The following is a 17,117-nucleotide window of genomic DNA, read 5'->3' as shown; positions in this document are numbered from 1 at the left end:
CTCACCCCTGTTCTGGGCTGGGCCAAGCAGGTGAGACCCAGCAGCCAGGAGCCTGGAACTGGCAGTCAGAACCTGAACAGTGGGCAAGGTCAGTTCGACAGCAGCTGAATGCCCAGCTCCTCTTGGTCTCGGAGCCAAAGGCGGACTTGTCTCCTGAAGAGGCATCACCTGAAGCCCTTGAATCTCAGCACTCCGTCTGTGTTCCAGACACGGAAGAGCAGCTCCAGGACCGTCAGAGGACACAGAGACAGTCCCCAAAGGCAGTGAGCCAGTCAGAGCAGCCCACAGCGCTGGAGCTCCTGGTAGCTGAGCTCCAAACTCTGTTCTCAGCTGTCCTGAGGGATGGCAGCCCTGCAGCTTGGCACTACCTGCATGCGGTGCTGCGTCTGCTGCCTCCATATCGTGTGCTGCTTGTTGGTCACCTTGATTTGCTGCCCTTCCTGGAGCAGCTGTCCCACTGGGCACCCTGGGTCCAATCCCAGCTCCAGCTGGACCTACTAGATGCCATAGAGCAGGCCTTTCCCCCAGACACCTCTTTGTTAGAGAGTGCCTCACATATTGAGTGCTGTTCCCAGAAGCAGAAGTTCCGTCACAGGCCCCCACACCCAGCCTGCCCTTTTGTGCAGGCCCGCTGGGGTGGGCAGCACGTGGGGGAGGAGTTGGCTACATGGCTGCGACCACTGACGCTGCCAGAGCTACAGCGCAGCCTGGGTATTGTTGGTGCCCAGGTGGCCTTGAAAGAGACCTGGTGGGTAGATGGCCTTAGCCTCCTGCCCTTGGCACTGGCCACAGACATCCCCGTACGGTATGAAAGCAGGGACACTGATGATGCAGAGGAGGAGCCTGTTGGAAGAAAAGAGACTAAGTAAGTGAGGGACCCAGAGTGGGGCTTTGAGCAGAGGGGAAAAAGAAGAAACTTAACGGGTGCCTCCTTCGAAGTCTAGGGCCAGCTCCCTATTGATTTTAGGCATTAGCTTGAACCCCAGGCTATGCTGGTTGTAGCTGTTTCTTTCTCCCTTTTTGTCTGCAAATAAACCGAGTGTTCTAAGTGTTAATCCCCTTCAGGCAATGCAGAAATTCATGAAAATCAAAAGTCAGCTATAAGGAAGCCAAGGCATCAGAAAACAGCTTGAGTTTCCACAGTTTCCAGATCTTTCTCAGATGGTGCTAGAAGCTTCTTTAGTTCTTTTTCTCACTCTTTCATAATCCCTGACCCTCTCCGCTGGGCCTGCCTAGGGCTGGGTGCTGGATGTTGTGTACAGGTTCTTCCCTCAGGACACTCCTAGGTGAATGCTTGTCTGAGGGACCTTCCCACACATTTGTGTGTGAGCTAAGCCAGCCCCAAAGCACATTAGAGTTGGCAGCTCAGGCAAATGCGACATTCATTCTGACCTTTTCAGAGCCTTCTTCCTGCCCTGCCAGTGTGGGTATCCTGGCCCCTTGAGTTGCCAATTGTTTCCCCCAATCGGGCTCTCATTGCTCCTTTCAAGATTTCAGAGTGTCTACAGCGACCTCCTCTTCTGAGAGTTCTTTAACACTAGTCTTAGAATTCCCCCCCGCCCCCATCCTCTGGCCTGATTTTCTTCTTTTTTTTTTTTTTAATCTTAAAATTATTTATTTATTTTTTTAATATGAAGTTTATTGTCAAATTAGTTTCCATACAACACCCAGTGCTCCTCCCAACAGGTGCCCTCCTCAGTACCCACTACCCACCCTCCCCTCCCTCCCACTCCCCATCAACCCTCAGTTTATTCTCAGTTTTTAAGAGTCTCTTATGGTTTGGCTCCCTCCCTCTCTAACTTTTTTTTTCCTTCCCCTCCCCCATGGTCTTCTGTTAAGTTTCTCAGGATCCACATAAGAGTGAAAACATATGGTGTCTGTCTTTCTCTGTATGACTTATTTCACTTAGCATAACACTCTCCAGTTCCATCCACGTTGCTACAAAAGGCCATATTTCATTCTTTCTCGTTGCCAAGTAGTATTCCATTGTGCATATAAACCACAATTGCTTTATCCATTCATCAGTTGATGGACATTTAGGCTCTTTCCATAATTTGGCTATTGTTGAAAGTGCTGCTATAAACATTGGGGTACAAGTGCCCCTCTTCATCAGCACTCCTGTATCCCTTGGGTAAATTCCTAGCAGTGCTATTGCTGGGTCATAGGGTAGATCTATTTTTAATTTTTTTGAGGAATCTCCACACTGTTTTCCAGAGCGGCTGCACCGCTCCCACCAACAGTTTGCCTTCCCACCAACAGTTCAAGAGGGTTCCCGTTTCTCCACATCCTCTCCAGCATCTATAGTCTCCTGATTTGTTCATTTTAGCCACTCTGACTGGCGTGAGGTGGTATCTGAGTGCGGTTTTGACCTGTAGTTCCCTGATGAGGAGTGACATTGAGTATCTTTTCATGTGCCTGTTGGCCATCTGGATGTCTTCAGAGAACTGTCTATTCATGTTTTCTGCCCATTTCTTCACTGTATTATTTGTTTTTCGGGTGTGGAGTTTGGTGAGTTCTTTATAGATTTTGGATACTAGTCTGGCCTGATTTTCTAAGTGCTTTGCAACTTGTCTAGTACACATTCACTGGGAAGAAGGGTAGCTTTACCTTTAATCTGGATTGGCTTCCTCAGTTTTTGCTCTAAGTTTATGGCCGGGTCAAATTTTTTCCTAAAATCTTAAAGCTGTAATGGTGGACAGATAGGTAGGCTCCTGGGGCTCTGATAGAAGGGGACAGTGCTGACAATTTATATCTTCAAGATCCCCAGCAGATCCTTTCTTTTTCCAAGACCTGCCCTGTGCCCTGAATATGTTTCCTGGGAGTATGTAACTAAAGTGAGAATGGACTGAGATGTTGGAAAGGGGTCAAGTTCTTTGCTTTTCTCTTTGGACCTGGTGATAAGTCTCTGAGGCCTAGCTAATGTGGCTTAGCTTCATGAAGTTCTCCAGGTCTGTTCCTCCAGACATCCATTCATTCAATAAGTATCACTGGAGACCCAGTACGTATTAGGAACTGCTAGATGCTGGAGATACAGACATGAACAAGACACACTCATTCTCTTTCTTTGGGGTTTTACAGTTCAGTTGGGGGAATAATATTAAATAAGTTGGTGCCAATAAAATATAATTGCAAATTGTGATAAGTGCTATATAATAAAGAGAACACCGCCTTTCCCCTGGCTGCTCCTGTGTGTGTGTGTATGCATACGGGTGTGTGTGTGTGTGTACATGTAGCGGAAAGCACATCAGAGGCACTTTGGTTTAGATTGAAGTTATTAACAAAATATCTTGCAGGTTATGAGGTGAAATAAGAGGAGAGTTTCAAGGAGGGGGAAGCAGTTAGTATTAAATGCTACTGAAGCAAGTAAGAAAAACCTGAAAAATGTTCATTGGTTTTAGTAACAAGGAGGAGGTTGGTGAAAGTGATTTATTTCAGGCAGTTTTGTGAAGGGGAAGCCAGATTTTAGTGCATTCAGGAGCAAACGGGAGATAAGGAAGTAGAAATCACATTTTACTATTCTTTCATGAAGGTTGGCTTGAAAGGGAGAGAGAGATAATGGGACACTGGTGTCTGGATAGGCCTCCTAAAAAAAAAATAAGATAGATGTTCATAGCCCTTATGACAATGCTTGAGAAGTGGGTGTTCAAAAATTTTTTGCACAGTGCATGAATAAATATAGGCTAACAGTAAGAAAAGAAAGAGATTGAAAATATAGCATGAAGAGAGGATAAAGGATCCACTTCACAAATGGAGGAATTTCTTACAGAGAAGAAAGGGCATTGCTTCCTCTCAAGTTGATTAGGATGGGATTAGGATGGGAATCTGGGCAGATAAATGTGTGGGAAAGCAGCTGAACTAGGGGAAGTTAGTTGATGGCTGAGAACCTCAGTTCTCTCTGGGCAGGGAAGGAGGCAGGAAAGGGAATGAAGTGGGGCCTGGCAGGGCTGGGCATGGGAGTAGGTAGAGGTCTGGAATAGCAGCTGAGGGGACTGAAAGATACAGGGTGCCTGAAGACTTGTATGAAGATACCAGAGCAGCATGAGCCCATAATTGAGATCAGATACCAGGAATCCGTCGAGGAGCTGATATTCCTGGTTCAGTAATCTTCTGAACCAATTTAGATCATGTAGGACTCTTAACTGTTGAGGAAATGAAACTTCAGTAGCTGTTACACGGTTCAAATGTCCCGATCCAACATCAAGGTTACAAGCCCTATTGTTGATATGAACTTTTAGAATAGGATGGCACTGTTATCTCTGGGGTAACTTGTTCTGTTGATCTAGCTTTGGGTCAATTAGTGACATCGCTATATACTTGACTAGTATAGTCTAGGTATTCAGTTTTTGGTTTCTTGGAAAATTAATTTTTATATCAATTTTGTTGGCTGGCGTTGAAGGGTAAAAAGACTGAAAGTACTGGTGTAGGCTTGAGGGGATTGAAGAATGCACCATTGGATCCTGGCTGGAAAGGAAAGGATGTGAAACCAGAAGTTAGGTGGTGATGGGGGAAGAGCAAGAAAGACTCACAGGCATGGAATCATGCAGAGTTGGAAAGCAGGCATAATGGGGGCAATGGTTAGGAGATCTAGGTTAGGAAGCAGTGGTGGAGAAATCAGGCCTGTGGGCTTGCTAGATGATGAGCTGGGAAAACAAAATATTCCCATTTCATTCAGTATTATATAATAGCTTCATAGTAATCATAAGAAGTCCAGAATGATTATTCATTTGTCAGAAAGGGAAGGGTTGTTCATTGATTGGTCTGTGTGAATATAGCTGCTTGACGGTATTTGCTCGGTATGTGAATACCTTTGGGTATAGGTGGTAGGGTAGGGTATAGGCTCTGACAATACCACATCACATCCTCTTCAGCATCCAATCTGCTCCTCCTTTCACTGGCTAACAGTGGCAAGCTGACTCCTTGCTCTCTTTTCTCCTGATTTTTTTTTTTTTTTTAATCATACAGGTCTCAGCTTGATACACAAGTTCCTGGGAAGAAAACGTTACAGAAGAGAAGCTCTGGCTTCTCATTTCAGACTTCCCTCCTGGGTAGCCAGGTGATGACCATTATGAAGACAGAGAGATACCTGAAGAAGATCCACTTCCTCTATCTCAATGTAGCTCCCAGCCGGCACTTTAGGTAAGTCCAGATGGCTTTTACTCTGGCCACTCCCTGTTTTCCTCCCATGCTATCTCCCACCCGGCTTCCTCTCCTTACCCACTCCTCTCCTGTCCTTTCTCTTCTCTGGCTGCTTCTCCTCTTTCTTCCAGTTTGCCTCCCTCTTCCCTTCTCAGCTTCCTCCTTTCCGTTCTGCACCTCTTCTTTGCTCCCTTTGCTCTCACAGCCTTTTCTACTTTTGGTTCTGTCTTCTTTATTCTGTCCTAAAATGGTAGAAACATTTGGTCGTAGCCTCGGAAGGGAATTTAATGGGGATCTCTTCCAACTCCAGTGCACAAATCTGGTGTTTGAACAGTGAGGGGAAGCTTTGAGTTTCCCAAGGGGCCCTGTTCCTTAGACTGAACCAAGCTCTGCCTTCTTTTAACTTCTACCTTCTGGTCCTGGTTTTAGCTCTGGGGCTATAAAAACAAGTCCTCTCCTTCCACATGACTCAGGAGGTGTTCATTTTCTTCTGTTAGCTCTAAAATTTATGTATGTCTCAAAGCCCTGTTCAAATCCCATCTCTTCTCAGAAATAATAATTACCATTAATCAATTTTTTCCCCAAGCATTGTGCTGTTATTATATCCATACATGAGACGAGCACCCTGAGGCATAAAGAGGTTAAGTAACTTGTCACATACTAAGTGGTAGAAACAGACAAACCTAGCACTGTCTAAACTCAAAAGTCCATGCTCTTCAGCAGTATGTCGTGTACCCTCCCAGAAGGCTCTGTTTCCTACATACACTGCTGTCTTTCTCCTGAGCTTATGTAGCACTAATGGGGCATATCATCCATGCATTTACTGATCAGGTCATTTAACAAGTTCTCACTGAAAGCATTGTGCCAGTTATTAAGCAGTTGTCTTTTGGCTCTTCTCTCACTACTTCATGACACTGGGGCTGAGACTGCAAACTTTACTCCTCCTTTTTCAACTGGCCTCCTGTTAGGGTTTTTTTTGTTTTTTTTTTTTTTTATGTTTATTTATTTTTGACAGAGAGAGAGAGACAGAGCATGAGCGGGGGAAGGGCAGAGAGAGAGGGAGACTCAGAATCCGAAGCAGGCTCCAGGCTCTGAGCTGTCAGCACAGAGCCCGACACAGGGCTCAAACTCACAGGCCAGGAGATCATGACCTGAGCCAAAGTCGCGCTCAACTGACTGAGCCACCCAGGAGCCCACTGTTAGGTTTGGTTAGTAGGGGGTGCTAGAAGGAGACTGGACAGCAAGATAAGAGAAGGAACTTCCTCTTTCCCTTGCTTGCTCCTTCTGTCAGGATTGGTCCTCCACCCTGGCGGCAATGGGCACCTTCTGAATTAGCCTCTTCATGATTCTGACGGCACCAGTGCCAGCTGGGTGGCACCTGCCCATCAGCTTTCTGTATCTTGACTGCCCCTCCTCCAAACTCCGAAGGCACTAGTACCAGTGTGGCAGCGCCTCCAATGAAATCCAGGCCCCAGGTCTACAAGCCCCTCCCCCAAGCTCATAGCTTCTGAGACTCCAGACCCCTTCCCTATGTTCCTCTCATTCTCGAGCTGGCATCCATTCCTGCGGTTATTGTATCAGTGCCACCTTGGTGTTCCCTTTTGGCTGTTTGTTTCTTTGACACCTTAAAAAAAAAAAAAAAGCTCTCTATTAAATTCACTTTGTTGAAATGCCCTGTTTGGTTTCTGCTTTCCTGATTGGACTGTTACTGATATCATGAAAGGAAAGGAGCCTCAAATATGGGATTCTGATATTGCCTTGGTAATGTCCTTGGCCTTGAACAGTACTGAGCTCCGTGCAAATGGTGTATAGGGTCCTAGTAATCCATGCCATGTAGTGGCATCACAGTTAATGAAATGATCACTTGTGGCTGACTGTGATGAACTACCTACTGACACCCAGTGGCCAGCCACCACACCTGACCAGTAACAGTGGCGGTGTGGGACGGGATGCTTACTGACTGCAGTGGAGAGCTCACACCAAGAAAATTACAAGCTTAGAACTTTTAAACTATCAGCTCCATCATAATCAGAGAAGCAGCACAATCAAAGATAATTAGGCACACGGAGAGACAAGAAACCATGAACAAGAGAACTAAAAGGCAGTGAATAATTATAGGACGAACTCTGCCAAAGAAGGAAATCCAGTGAAGTGAGTTTAGCATTTGGTGGTGCTTTTCCCCAGAGGCGCCTGTGGATCCCACTATTGGCGATTGTGTGTCAGTTTTACTGTCAGCTCCTGAGCCGAGCTTTGGGTAGGCACAGACAGCCAAAGATCAGAGGCTGCAGCTGGGGACCCACACCCAGGAAAGCCATGTTTTCTGCTTCAACCTATAATGTGACCAGGGTACAAACCCAGAACCCACGGCATTTAATTTGGACTTCCCTGATGTATCCATACAGATGATTTTCATATTTTACCAGTTTATTTTGCCTTTTTCTAGTTGTTCTCAAGTGAGAGTGTTCTAAATTTCTAGTGCACCATTAGTTAAAGCAGAACCCTGCCCTTTATTGTTTCCTTTTGTTTCTTGGACATGTAATGGGTTTGTTGTTGTTTTTTTTCAATGTGCTTGAATTTATCAATTTTTTCTTGGATTTGTCCCAGGTTTTTTAATTAAGTTTTTCATTTAATTCTAACATAGTTAACATACAGTGTTATATTGGTATGTCCTGGATGTTAATTCATACTCAGATAGGAATTTATTTCTTCACTTCCTTAGAGTCTTCATTCAAGTGTCACCTCTCCCTCCCTCCCCCTCCCCCCAAAACTCCTGTCCTCCCCTGGCATTGCCAACCTCCTTTTCCTGTGCTTTTCTTCCCCTCTCATTTATTATGTTTATCATCTTTCTTCTTCAATAGAATGAGAGCTCTGTCAGGGCAGGGATTTTTGTTTGTTATGTTTAACAGCATACCCTGAGGGTTTAGAACAATTTGGCATAGAGTAGAGACTCAATAACATTTGTTGAATGAATGAATGAATTATCCAGAGTAGGAACAGGCATGGAGGCAAGAAGATGATGAGTTCCATATAGAACTTGCCGTGTTTCAGTAAGGCAGAGAGCTTGAGGTGTTTGGGAAGCAGTTGAATACTCTCTAGCATCACTTAATACTCCAATTGATCTGAGCCCTTTGAGGGCAAGGACTATGTAGCAGTTATTTTTATGTCCTCATCTCCAATCACAGCACTTGGACAGAAGGGAAACTCGATAAATGGTTTAATTAAATTCCATATGAAGTCAGGGACTGAATTTTTCCTGTTTACTGCTATATCCTTAGTGCCTAGCACAGTCGAATGAATAACTATCCCCCAAAGGAGCACTCGCTGTGGGGAGTGAGAAGAGTACCCTCTATCCTGACCGTGTGCAGGAAGAGTAGCATTTAGGGGTGCCTGGCTGGCTCATTCTGTAGAGCATGGAACTCTTGACCTTGGGGTTGTAAGTTTGGTTGTACAATGTTGGCTGTAGAGATTACTTAAAATCCTAGAAGAAGAAGGAGAAGAGGGAGAAGAAGGAGGAGAAAAAGAAGAAGAAAGCAGCTTTTGAAAAAGAGAAAAGAAAGAGTAGTGTTCATTAAGAAGGTCATAAGGGAAGGAATGACCCCTTGGGGGAGCCAGGGTTCAATTAGTACAGGAAACTGTGGGAAACTAAGCAGCCCAGTGGTTAAGGGAGGTGACTTGAGTCAGGTAGATTCAGTTTTAAATCCTATATTCTTTCCTTAACTATCTTGGAAAAAGTTATGGCTCCTTTTGTTTCAGAAGAAATGGTTTGGGGGAAAAGAGTACTTGGGAAAATCTAGTCACTTTGTCAGAAAGGAAACAAAGTTTTACATGACTTGACTTAGTGAGTTCATTCTGGATCTATCTAAAATGTTCTTCAGTCATTTGCTTAATCATGTATTCTAGAAAGTTGAGAGGGAAGAGATAGAAGACGGCCATTTTATCTCTTAGGCATTATAGGCATAGGAACTGGGACATCAAAGCTTATAAAGGGCTTTCAAATATACTTAATGCTTAAGTATATTATTGGCTCCAAGTTATGAAAATAAAACTGTAAAATAAAAGTTGATAAATACTTTATTGAATGTGCCCAAACAGCATTATGCTAACCAGTCTCCTGCAACTAGATACAACTATATAAATGGCATTTACTTTGGGATGCAGGTGCATTGTGCTGAAGTAAGAGAACTTAGTAGGATTTTAAGGTGGCTCCGGAGGTACTTGATTGGTTCTTTTGGCTGCAGTTTTCCTCTTTATTTGCCTGTGTCGAGTCTTCTATTCACCCCCTGCTTTTCCCCATTCTCAGTTACTCCCAACAGCACCCACTGATTTTTCTCTGCATGTTATTTCAGTACCTAGAGATATACATATTTTATCATTTCTAAGATGTACTTTTTTTTTTTTTTTACATTTTAACATCTCTGAAATTATGATGCATCTTACAAATTGGTGGCATATCACATTGGCAGCATTTTAATGTTTCATTTTTTTTTTTTTAATGCTGCAGCTTACAACTGATGGCATCTTAGGTTTGATGGAATGTAAGGTATCTGGATCTGGAGATATGATCTTCTTAGACCTGGCTGGGTGCCTTTTTCTTTCTTCCCTTCCATCTTTGGCTTCCATTTATTCTTAATATTTATTTCCTTGGGGCACTTGGATGACTCCATTGGTTAAGGGTCCGGCTCTTGATTTTGGCTCAGGTCATGATCTCACGGTTTAGTTCGTAGGATGGAACCCTGTGTGGGGCTCTGCATGACAGCAGGGAGCCTGCTTAGGATTCTCTCTCTCTCTCTCTCTCTCTCTCTCTGTCCCTCCCCCACTTGCTCTCTCTCTCTCAAAATAAATAAATAAACTTTTAAAACATTAATAATATTTGTTTCCTTTTTTGAGTTTGAAGATCATTCTTTTCTCTTTCCCTTCTTCCCACTTTCTTCTGCCTTCATTCCTGCTGCCATGTTTCGCCTCTCCATCCTTCTTTTGTCCCTTCCTGACGTCTGCAGGAGTTCCCAGGGCTCCTGCTGACCAGAGCTCTTTTCTAAAGGCCCTACAGCCTGGTGGTGGTGCCACCCAAGAAGGTGAACCCTGAGTACTACATCTTCTCTCCCTTTGGGATCCTGCATGTCCATCCTGTGGAGGGCAGTGAGACGATCACGCTGGGCACCTGGCACCACCATTCTGTCCTCTGGCAGCAGCTCCAGTCCATCCCGTTCTTCAAATATTTCCTCTTATATAAGGCCTTGGCTTGGTAGGTGGTGACAGTATGGGATGTGGGGAGAAGTGTTGTGGGGAGCAGTAGCATGCTGTCACTGCCCTCTGGTCTGTAGTTGGAAGAGGAGTGTGAAGTTGCACGGGCTGCACCGGCACCGGACTTTCCTAGGGAAGCATCTGCTCTTTGCTGTGCCCCACTTTGGAGCTGGGCTTCTGCATATTAGCAGGTAAGGTCTTCAAAATACAATGTCAATGGACCTTTTGAATTATTGTTACAAAAAAACAATAACATGTTCCTTGTAGAAGGTTTGGAAGACATGAAAAAGCACAAAGAGAAAAAAATCTTTAATCTTACCAACCGTAAACAACCACGACAAACATTTTGCACATTTCCCTTCTGGTCTTATTTTCTATCACATATACGTATGTGGTCATACTTGACATACTGTTAAGTAACCAGTTTTTTTTATGAATAATGTATCTTGAGCATATTTTCATGTAATTAGGTATTCCTACATCACCTTGCCCCAGACCACACAATTATTGAGTATTGGATCTAGGGATGTAACTCAGGTGCCTGAATTCAAATTCTCTGCTCTTCCCATGGTACCTTTTGGGTTCTTTTTTTTGAAGAAAAGCTTAGTTATTCCTGTTTTCAGTACTTTCTTACTTATCTTGCACTCCTCAGCCACTCTAATTCTCTTCTGTGATAGAAGTTGCAAACTCAGATGCCCACAGGGCCTGAGCCAGAGCTATGGAAGAAACGTAGTGGATTAGGTGCAAGACATTAGGGAGCAGGGGAATACAGTCTGGAGACTGCATCTAAATAGGACAGTCACTACTGAGTTCCAGTTGTCTGTTGCCTCTGGGAATATGGGTACAGCATGCCAGCTGCCTTGTTTTTCAGGATTTCCTGGAAATCCACCTTTTGTTGTAAAATGTCTTAATTTTACCTACTTAACTCAAATTTTTATTAAAACAGTGTGCTGGCCAACTCTTACTGGAACATATGAAAACATTTTCAGTCTGAATTTGACCCACGGGTTACTAGTTTGAAACCTTTGCTCTGGGAATCCTCCAGTCTAGCCTAATCATCATAGTGTAATTAAAAGCATAAGGGCGTGGAGACTGGACAGATCTGAATTTAAATCCTGAACCCTAGCAAGGACTTTACTCTTTGAGCCTCGTTTCCTGATATAAAAACTAGGGATAAACGTTTCTACCATGCAGCTATAGTGAGAAGTGAGATTGTAAATATAAAGTACCATGTTCAATGCCTTTTAATAGGTGCTGAATAAATGATACCCATTATGATCACCTTTTGCTTATTGGGGATCTTTCGTCTTTTTCAAGGATTTTTAGAGATGTAGAATTCTCATGGAGAGAGTAGATAACAGAAGCAGGTTTTCTCAGGGATGGTCAGCCCATAGAGAAGTTAGAGGTTCCTCACCTTTGATCCTAAAACTGATCTGCCCATCTAGATTTTTGGGGCCCTTAGGCCTTTCAAGGAGACACTCTCCTGGCAGAAAGGTCAGTCAGTAGAAACATTTGCACATAACTCCAGGCCTTTCCCAAAGCATTCCCCGGCCAGCAACTTCCTCAGCTTGAATTCTTCCAAAGAATTCTCAAGAGGAATCTGTCTCTGTAGGTCACCAGGAATGTTAGAATCTTTCTAAATCTTTGCTTATTCTGCGGTGTGCTGGGCTAGGAAGAGGTCAGAAGTGTTCAAGGAAAGAAGGCTGAGATGCCGGCTCTGACAAGCTTAGCCATTGATTGCAGGCTTCTGCAGGAGCTGCGCTCTGTATCCTGGCTCCCCCAAGACCCCGATCAATGCTATGGGCTGCTGGACCTGCAACGGGCTCTAGCCAAGGAGAACCACAAGGCTCTGCAGCTGCTCCATCGCTGCCTGCACCTCTGCACATCCATCCTGCACCTGGTAAGAGGCTGCAGTGCAATTTATTGTGAACCTTTTCCCCAAGCTGAGCTTGCCAGAGGCCCAGTCTCCTTTTGGCTCACGCTTCTCCTGGGATCCCCTGTGTGGTCTGGACTCTGAAGTTGGCCCAGAGCCATTGTCCTGCCCAGCACCAGCAGTCTCTGTTGTGGGGTGGATGGATCAATTACAGACGGGCAGAGGCTTGGACCCAACCTTTTCCCTAAGGGGTTGGTCCTGGCCTTGAGCAGGGAGGAGAAGGAACATAGCAATGGTTTCTTTAGCTGTTTGTGCCAGGGGCATTAGGGAATTTGAAAGTTGGAGTCTGGATCTTTCATGCTACTAGGCTTATCTTTGAACCTATTTTGAATCTTTGGTAGGCCACTGTGGCTGGTAGAAGCATCTGGTGATGGAGTCCTTCCTAATTATGCCTACTTTGCATCTGTGGTACCTGCCCTCTGCCTAGGGCTCCTGGAGGCCCTGCTACATGTTCCTGTCACAATAGTTTGCTGTCTGTCGGGTGGGGCTGGATATTTACCCAGTTCTCTGGCTGATCGCTGTCTCTAGGTAAACTAGATCTGAGAGAGATCTAGTACATGAGAAATAATGTACGAGAAGCCCTAGGTAGATTCATACAGGGAAATGGCCTTCAGCCTCCAGACAATAACAGCTGGACCTCACACTGCACTAAGCTGAATGGGGCCAAAGGTGGGGGCAAGCTATTCCATGGCCTTTCTGTACCTCCCAGTTCCTAAATCCCACTCTTGTTTTAATGTTACAAAAATATTAAAAATTTTTAATAGTAGTTTACTTTGGGGGTACCTGGGTAGCTCAGTTGGTTAAGCATCCAACTCTTGATTTCAGCTCAGGTCATGAGCCCATGGTTGTGGGCATGCTGGGCATGGAGCCTGCTTAAGATTCTCTCTCTGCCCTTCCCCTGCTCTCTCTCTCTCTCTCTCTCTCTCTAAAAATAAAAAATAAATAAATAAAAATAGAGGTTTATTTTGTCAATTAAGGTAAATTTTGCATGCAGTAAACAAATTGTAAGTGTGCAGTTTGTTGAAATATTTACATGTATATACATCCATGTAACCACCACCCAGATCATGACCTGAGCTGAAGTCGGACGCTTAACCAACTGAGCCACCCAGGCGCCCCTGATGAGAACATTCTTGTGCATGTCCCTTGGTGGACATAAGCACTCATTTGTTTGGAGTATGTGTTCTAGGAGTGAAACTGCTGGAATAAGGTACATGTCTGTTTTACAGTACCAAACAGTTTTCTGGAGTGGTTGTACCAGTTTGTATTCCCCCAACAGTGTAGGAGACTTCCAGTTGTCCTATGTTCTCATCAACCTTTAGTATTGTCAGGGTTTTTAATTTTAGCCAAACTGGTATATACTGGTATCTCATTGTAGTTTTGTTTGTTTGTTTGTTTTAGAGAGAGAGCACATGCAAGCAGGGGAGGGGCAGAAGGAGAAGGAGAGAGAGAAAATATCAGACAGGCTCCACACTCAGTGCAGAGCCAGATGCGGGACTTGATCTCACAACCATGAGATCATGACCTGAGCTGAAATCAGGAGTCAGACACTTAACCGAATGAGCCACCCAGGTGCCCCTCACTGTAGTTTTAATTTGTGTTTCTATGATCACCAAGGTTGTTGAGCGTCTTTTCATATGCTTATTGGCTGTTTTGGTACCTTCTTCTGTGATGGTCTAAGTCTCTTGTTTATTTTTAACTGTTGTCTGTTTTTTTCCTATTAATATGTAAGAGTTCTTTAGATAGTCTAGATATGCATCCTGTATCAAATATATATATATATATATATATATATATATATATATATATATATATAAAATAGATATTTTCTCCCAGTCTGTGGCTTACCCTTTTACTATTTTAATAGTGTCTTTTTTTTTTTTTTTTTTTTTAAGTAAGCTCTATACCCAACATGGGGCTTGAACTCATGGCCCTGAGACCCTGAAATCAAGAGATGTATGCTCTACCAATTGAGCCTGCCAGGTGTCCCTTAATGGTGTCTTTTGATTAACAGAAGTTCTTAATTTTCTTGAAGTTCATTTTGTCAATCTTTTTTGATTAGTGCCTTTTGAGTCCTGGTTTAAGAAATCTTTGCCTGCCCCAAAGTCATGTAGATATTTCCTTGTTTTCTTCCAGAACTTTTATTATATTTTCTTTCACATTTAGGTCTATAGTACATTTCAAATTAATTTTTATGTATGGTGTGACATAAGAGCCAAGTTTTATTTTCCCCATTTATTGAAAAAAATATCCTTTCCCCACCTAATTACAGTGGTGTCATTGTCTTAAATCAGATGACTGTATATGTGTGGGTCTGTTTCTAGACTGTCTTGTGTCTGATTAGTCTGTCTTTTGGTCAGTGTCACACTATCTTAATTATTGCAGCTTTGCGGTACTTCTTGATATCTGGTATTATAGGTTCTATAAGTTTTTATTATACAAGATTTCCCTGGCTGTGCTAGGGTCTTTAAATTTCCATATCAAGTTTAGAATCAGCTTGCTAATTTCCACAAAATAATTTCCTGGGATTTTTTTTATTGGCTTGTTTTAAATTTGTATATCAATTCGAGGGAGAATTGATATCTTAATATTTCATTTTCTAATTCATATACATGGATCTCTTCATGTATTTTGATTTCTTTACTTTCTCCTACTGAGGTTTTATAGGTTTCCTATAGAGGTCTTGAATATATTTCATTAGACTTATTACTAGATATTTGGTATCTTTTTGTTGCTATTGTAAATGGTATTTTAAAACATTATTGTTTTCTAATAGTTGCTACACCATACACAAAAATTAATTCATGGTATATAAAAGACTTAAGTGTGAAAAGAAAATCCAAAAAGCTTTCAGAAGACCATATCACATGTTTATTATCTCAGGGTTTCTTAAGATATTAAAAAGTGTAAACCATAAAATATCAAGACATTTGTCTGTACTAAAATTAACTTTTTGGGGTGCCCAGTTGCTTGAGCGTCCAACTTTGGCTCCTGTCATGATCTCATGGTTCGTGAGTCCGAGCCCCACGTGGGGCCCTGTGCTGACGGCTCAGAGCCTGCAGCCTGCTTCAGATTTTGTGTTTCCCTCTCTCTCTGCCCCTCCCCAACTCATGCTCTATCTCCCTCTCAAAAATAAATAAGCATTAAAAAAATTAAAATTAACTTTTTAAAAAGCACCATAGGAAAAGTGAAAAGACAAGCAAATGCAACATGTAGAGCCACTTTCTGTGCTGCTGTGTGGAATGGAATGGAACTTGTCCCTGTTGGCAGTCACCCCAAAGGTGAGGGGTGGTGCAGCGGAGAGGGAGAAGGAGGAATCATCCCAAATGGCAACTGAATTGTTATAGAGCCAAGCCTGTACTCTGTGCTAATAAAAGCATGCTGCTGCCCAATAAATTGTAGCATTATTAAATAACTAAAATAGATTTGAAACACTAAATAAATAATGATATAAAATGTGAGTGTTTGGTAGATAACCTTTATCAATTTTTAAGGATGTTCCCATCAATTCTTAGTTTGCTAAGAGGTTTTACCACGAATGGGTGTTGAATTTTGTCCAGTGATTTTTTTTTTCTGATTCTGTTTAAACGTTTATGGGAATTATTCTCCTTTAGTCTAATATGGTGAATAATTGGTGTTACACCAGCTTTGCATTAGTGGGACAAACCCATTTTCTTTTTTTCTTCTTACTTCTTTCTTGTATAACTTTTTATTTTGATATAAGTTCAAATTTATTAGGAAAGTTGCAAGGATAGTATAATAAACTCTCACTTACCTTTTACCCAGATTATTAGTTTGTCTTATTTATCATTTCTGCTCTTTTTCTTTCTCTATGTAAGTATACATTATTTTCCTGAACCATTTGAGAGTTTTAAGTTGCACATGGTAAGTTCCCTTACCCCTAAATATGCCAGTGTGTTTCTCTTTAAGAACAAGGACATTTTCTTCCACAACTCCAGTGCAATGATCAAACATCAGGAGATTTCATTTGGATACTATTTTGTTATCTAACCCATAGTCCTTCCTAGAAATTTGCGAATTATTCCAAAAATGTCCTTTATAACTGTTTTCTTTTTTTTTGTTTTTTTTTTTTGTTTTGTTTTGTTTTGTTTTTGTTTCAGGATGCAGTCCAAAATTGTGCACTGCATTTAATGGTCACTTCTCCATAGTCTCTTTCATATGTCACAGTTCCTCTGCCTTCTTTTTGGCTCCTTGTCTCATGGTGGGACAGCCGTACAATAGGGTCTTCATTCCAAAGCCACCTCCCCCTCCACATCAGAACAAGAACAGCCTTTGCTGAGCTCTTGCTTGGCACTTTCCCCTTTCCTGTTTTGCTTCCCACTTTCCCTTGGAGATTTGTTTCCTGAAGATCATTTCTTTAATAAATCACATTTCCCCAAATTCCTCTCTCAGGCTCTTCTTCTAGGGAACTCAGTCTAAGAAAATGTATATATTAGACCAAGCTCACTCATTGTTCTGTGCAAATATTCTACGACCACAATAATTTTTTTAATCCACCTTATCTTTCAGTTTCTGAGAGATGCATGTTAAAAACATCCCCTCCTATGACTATAGATTTGTTCATTTCTCCTTGATGTTCTTTCATTTTGCAACATGTATTTCAAAATCATGTTGTATGCATAAAGATTCATAATAGTATTTCTTGGTGACTTTATTGCTATGAAAAGTCTGCATTCTGTTACTACTTTTCTGCTAGAGTTCTCTTTTGTTTGAGGTAAACTACATCAGGCATTTGCTCCATGTATCTTTTTCTATTAGTTTGTTTTCAACCTTCCTTTGTTATTTT

The 17,117-nt window shown here is 42.5% G+C and overlaps 1 protein-coding gene across 21 annotated transcripts in view; it reads left to right on the top strand.

Moving 5' to 3' along the window:
- The window catches only part of DNHD1 (dynein heavy chain domain 1), a 92,971-nt gene that overhangs the window by 14,115 nt on the left and 61,739 nt on the right, over window positions 1–17,117 (top strand). For 20 of the 21 annotated variants that reach the window (XR_013550138.2, XR_013550139.2, XM_078433151.2 and 17 more), the window contains 5 exons: window positions 31–865; window positions 4,963–5,136; window positions 10,175–10,378; window positions 10,458–10,568; window positions 12,121–12,277. Coding sequence is in view for 19 of the 21 variants with exons in the window: in XM_078433151.2 (XP_078289277.2) it covers window positions 31–865; window positions 4,963–5,136; window positions 10,175–10,378; window positions 10,458–10,568; window positions 12,121–12,277 (1,481 nt within the window). In the remaining 2 variants the exon portion in view is untranslated. Of the gene's footprint in view, window positions 1–30; window positions 866–4,962; window positions 5,137–10,174; window positions 10,379–10,457; window positions 10,569–12,120; window positions 12,278–17,117 lie in introns of those variants that run through there. The other variant, XM_078433163.2, reaches the window with a different exon arrangement.

Source organism: Panthera onca, chromosome D1, assembly GCF_046562875.1.
Source record: "Panthera onca isolate mPanOnc1 chromosome D1, mPanOnc1 haplotype 2, whole genome shotgun sequence".
Classification (NCBI taxonomy): Eukaryota; Metazoa; Chordata; class Mammalia; order Carnivora; family Felidae; genus Panthera; species Panthera onca.
Note: the sequence above shows the minus strand (reverse complement) of the source record. Positions and strands in the feature narration are given on the sequence as shown.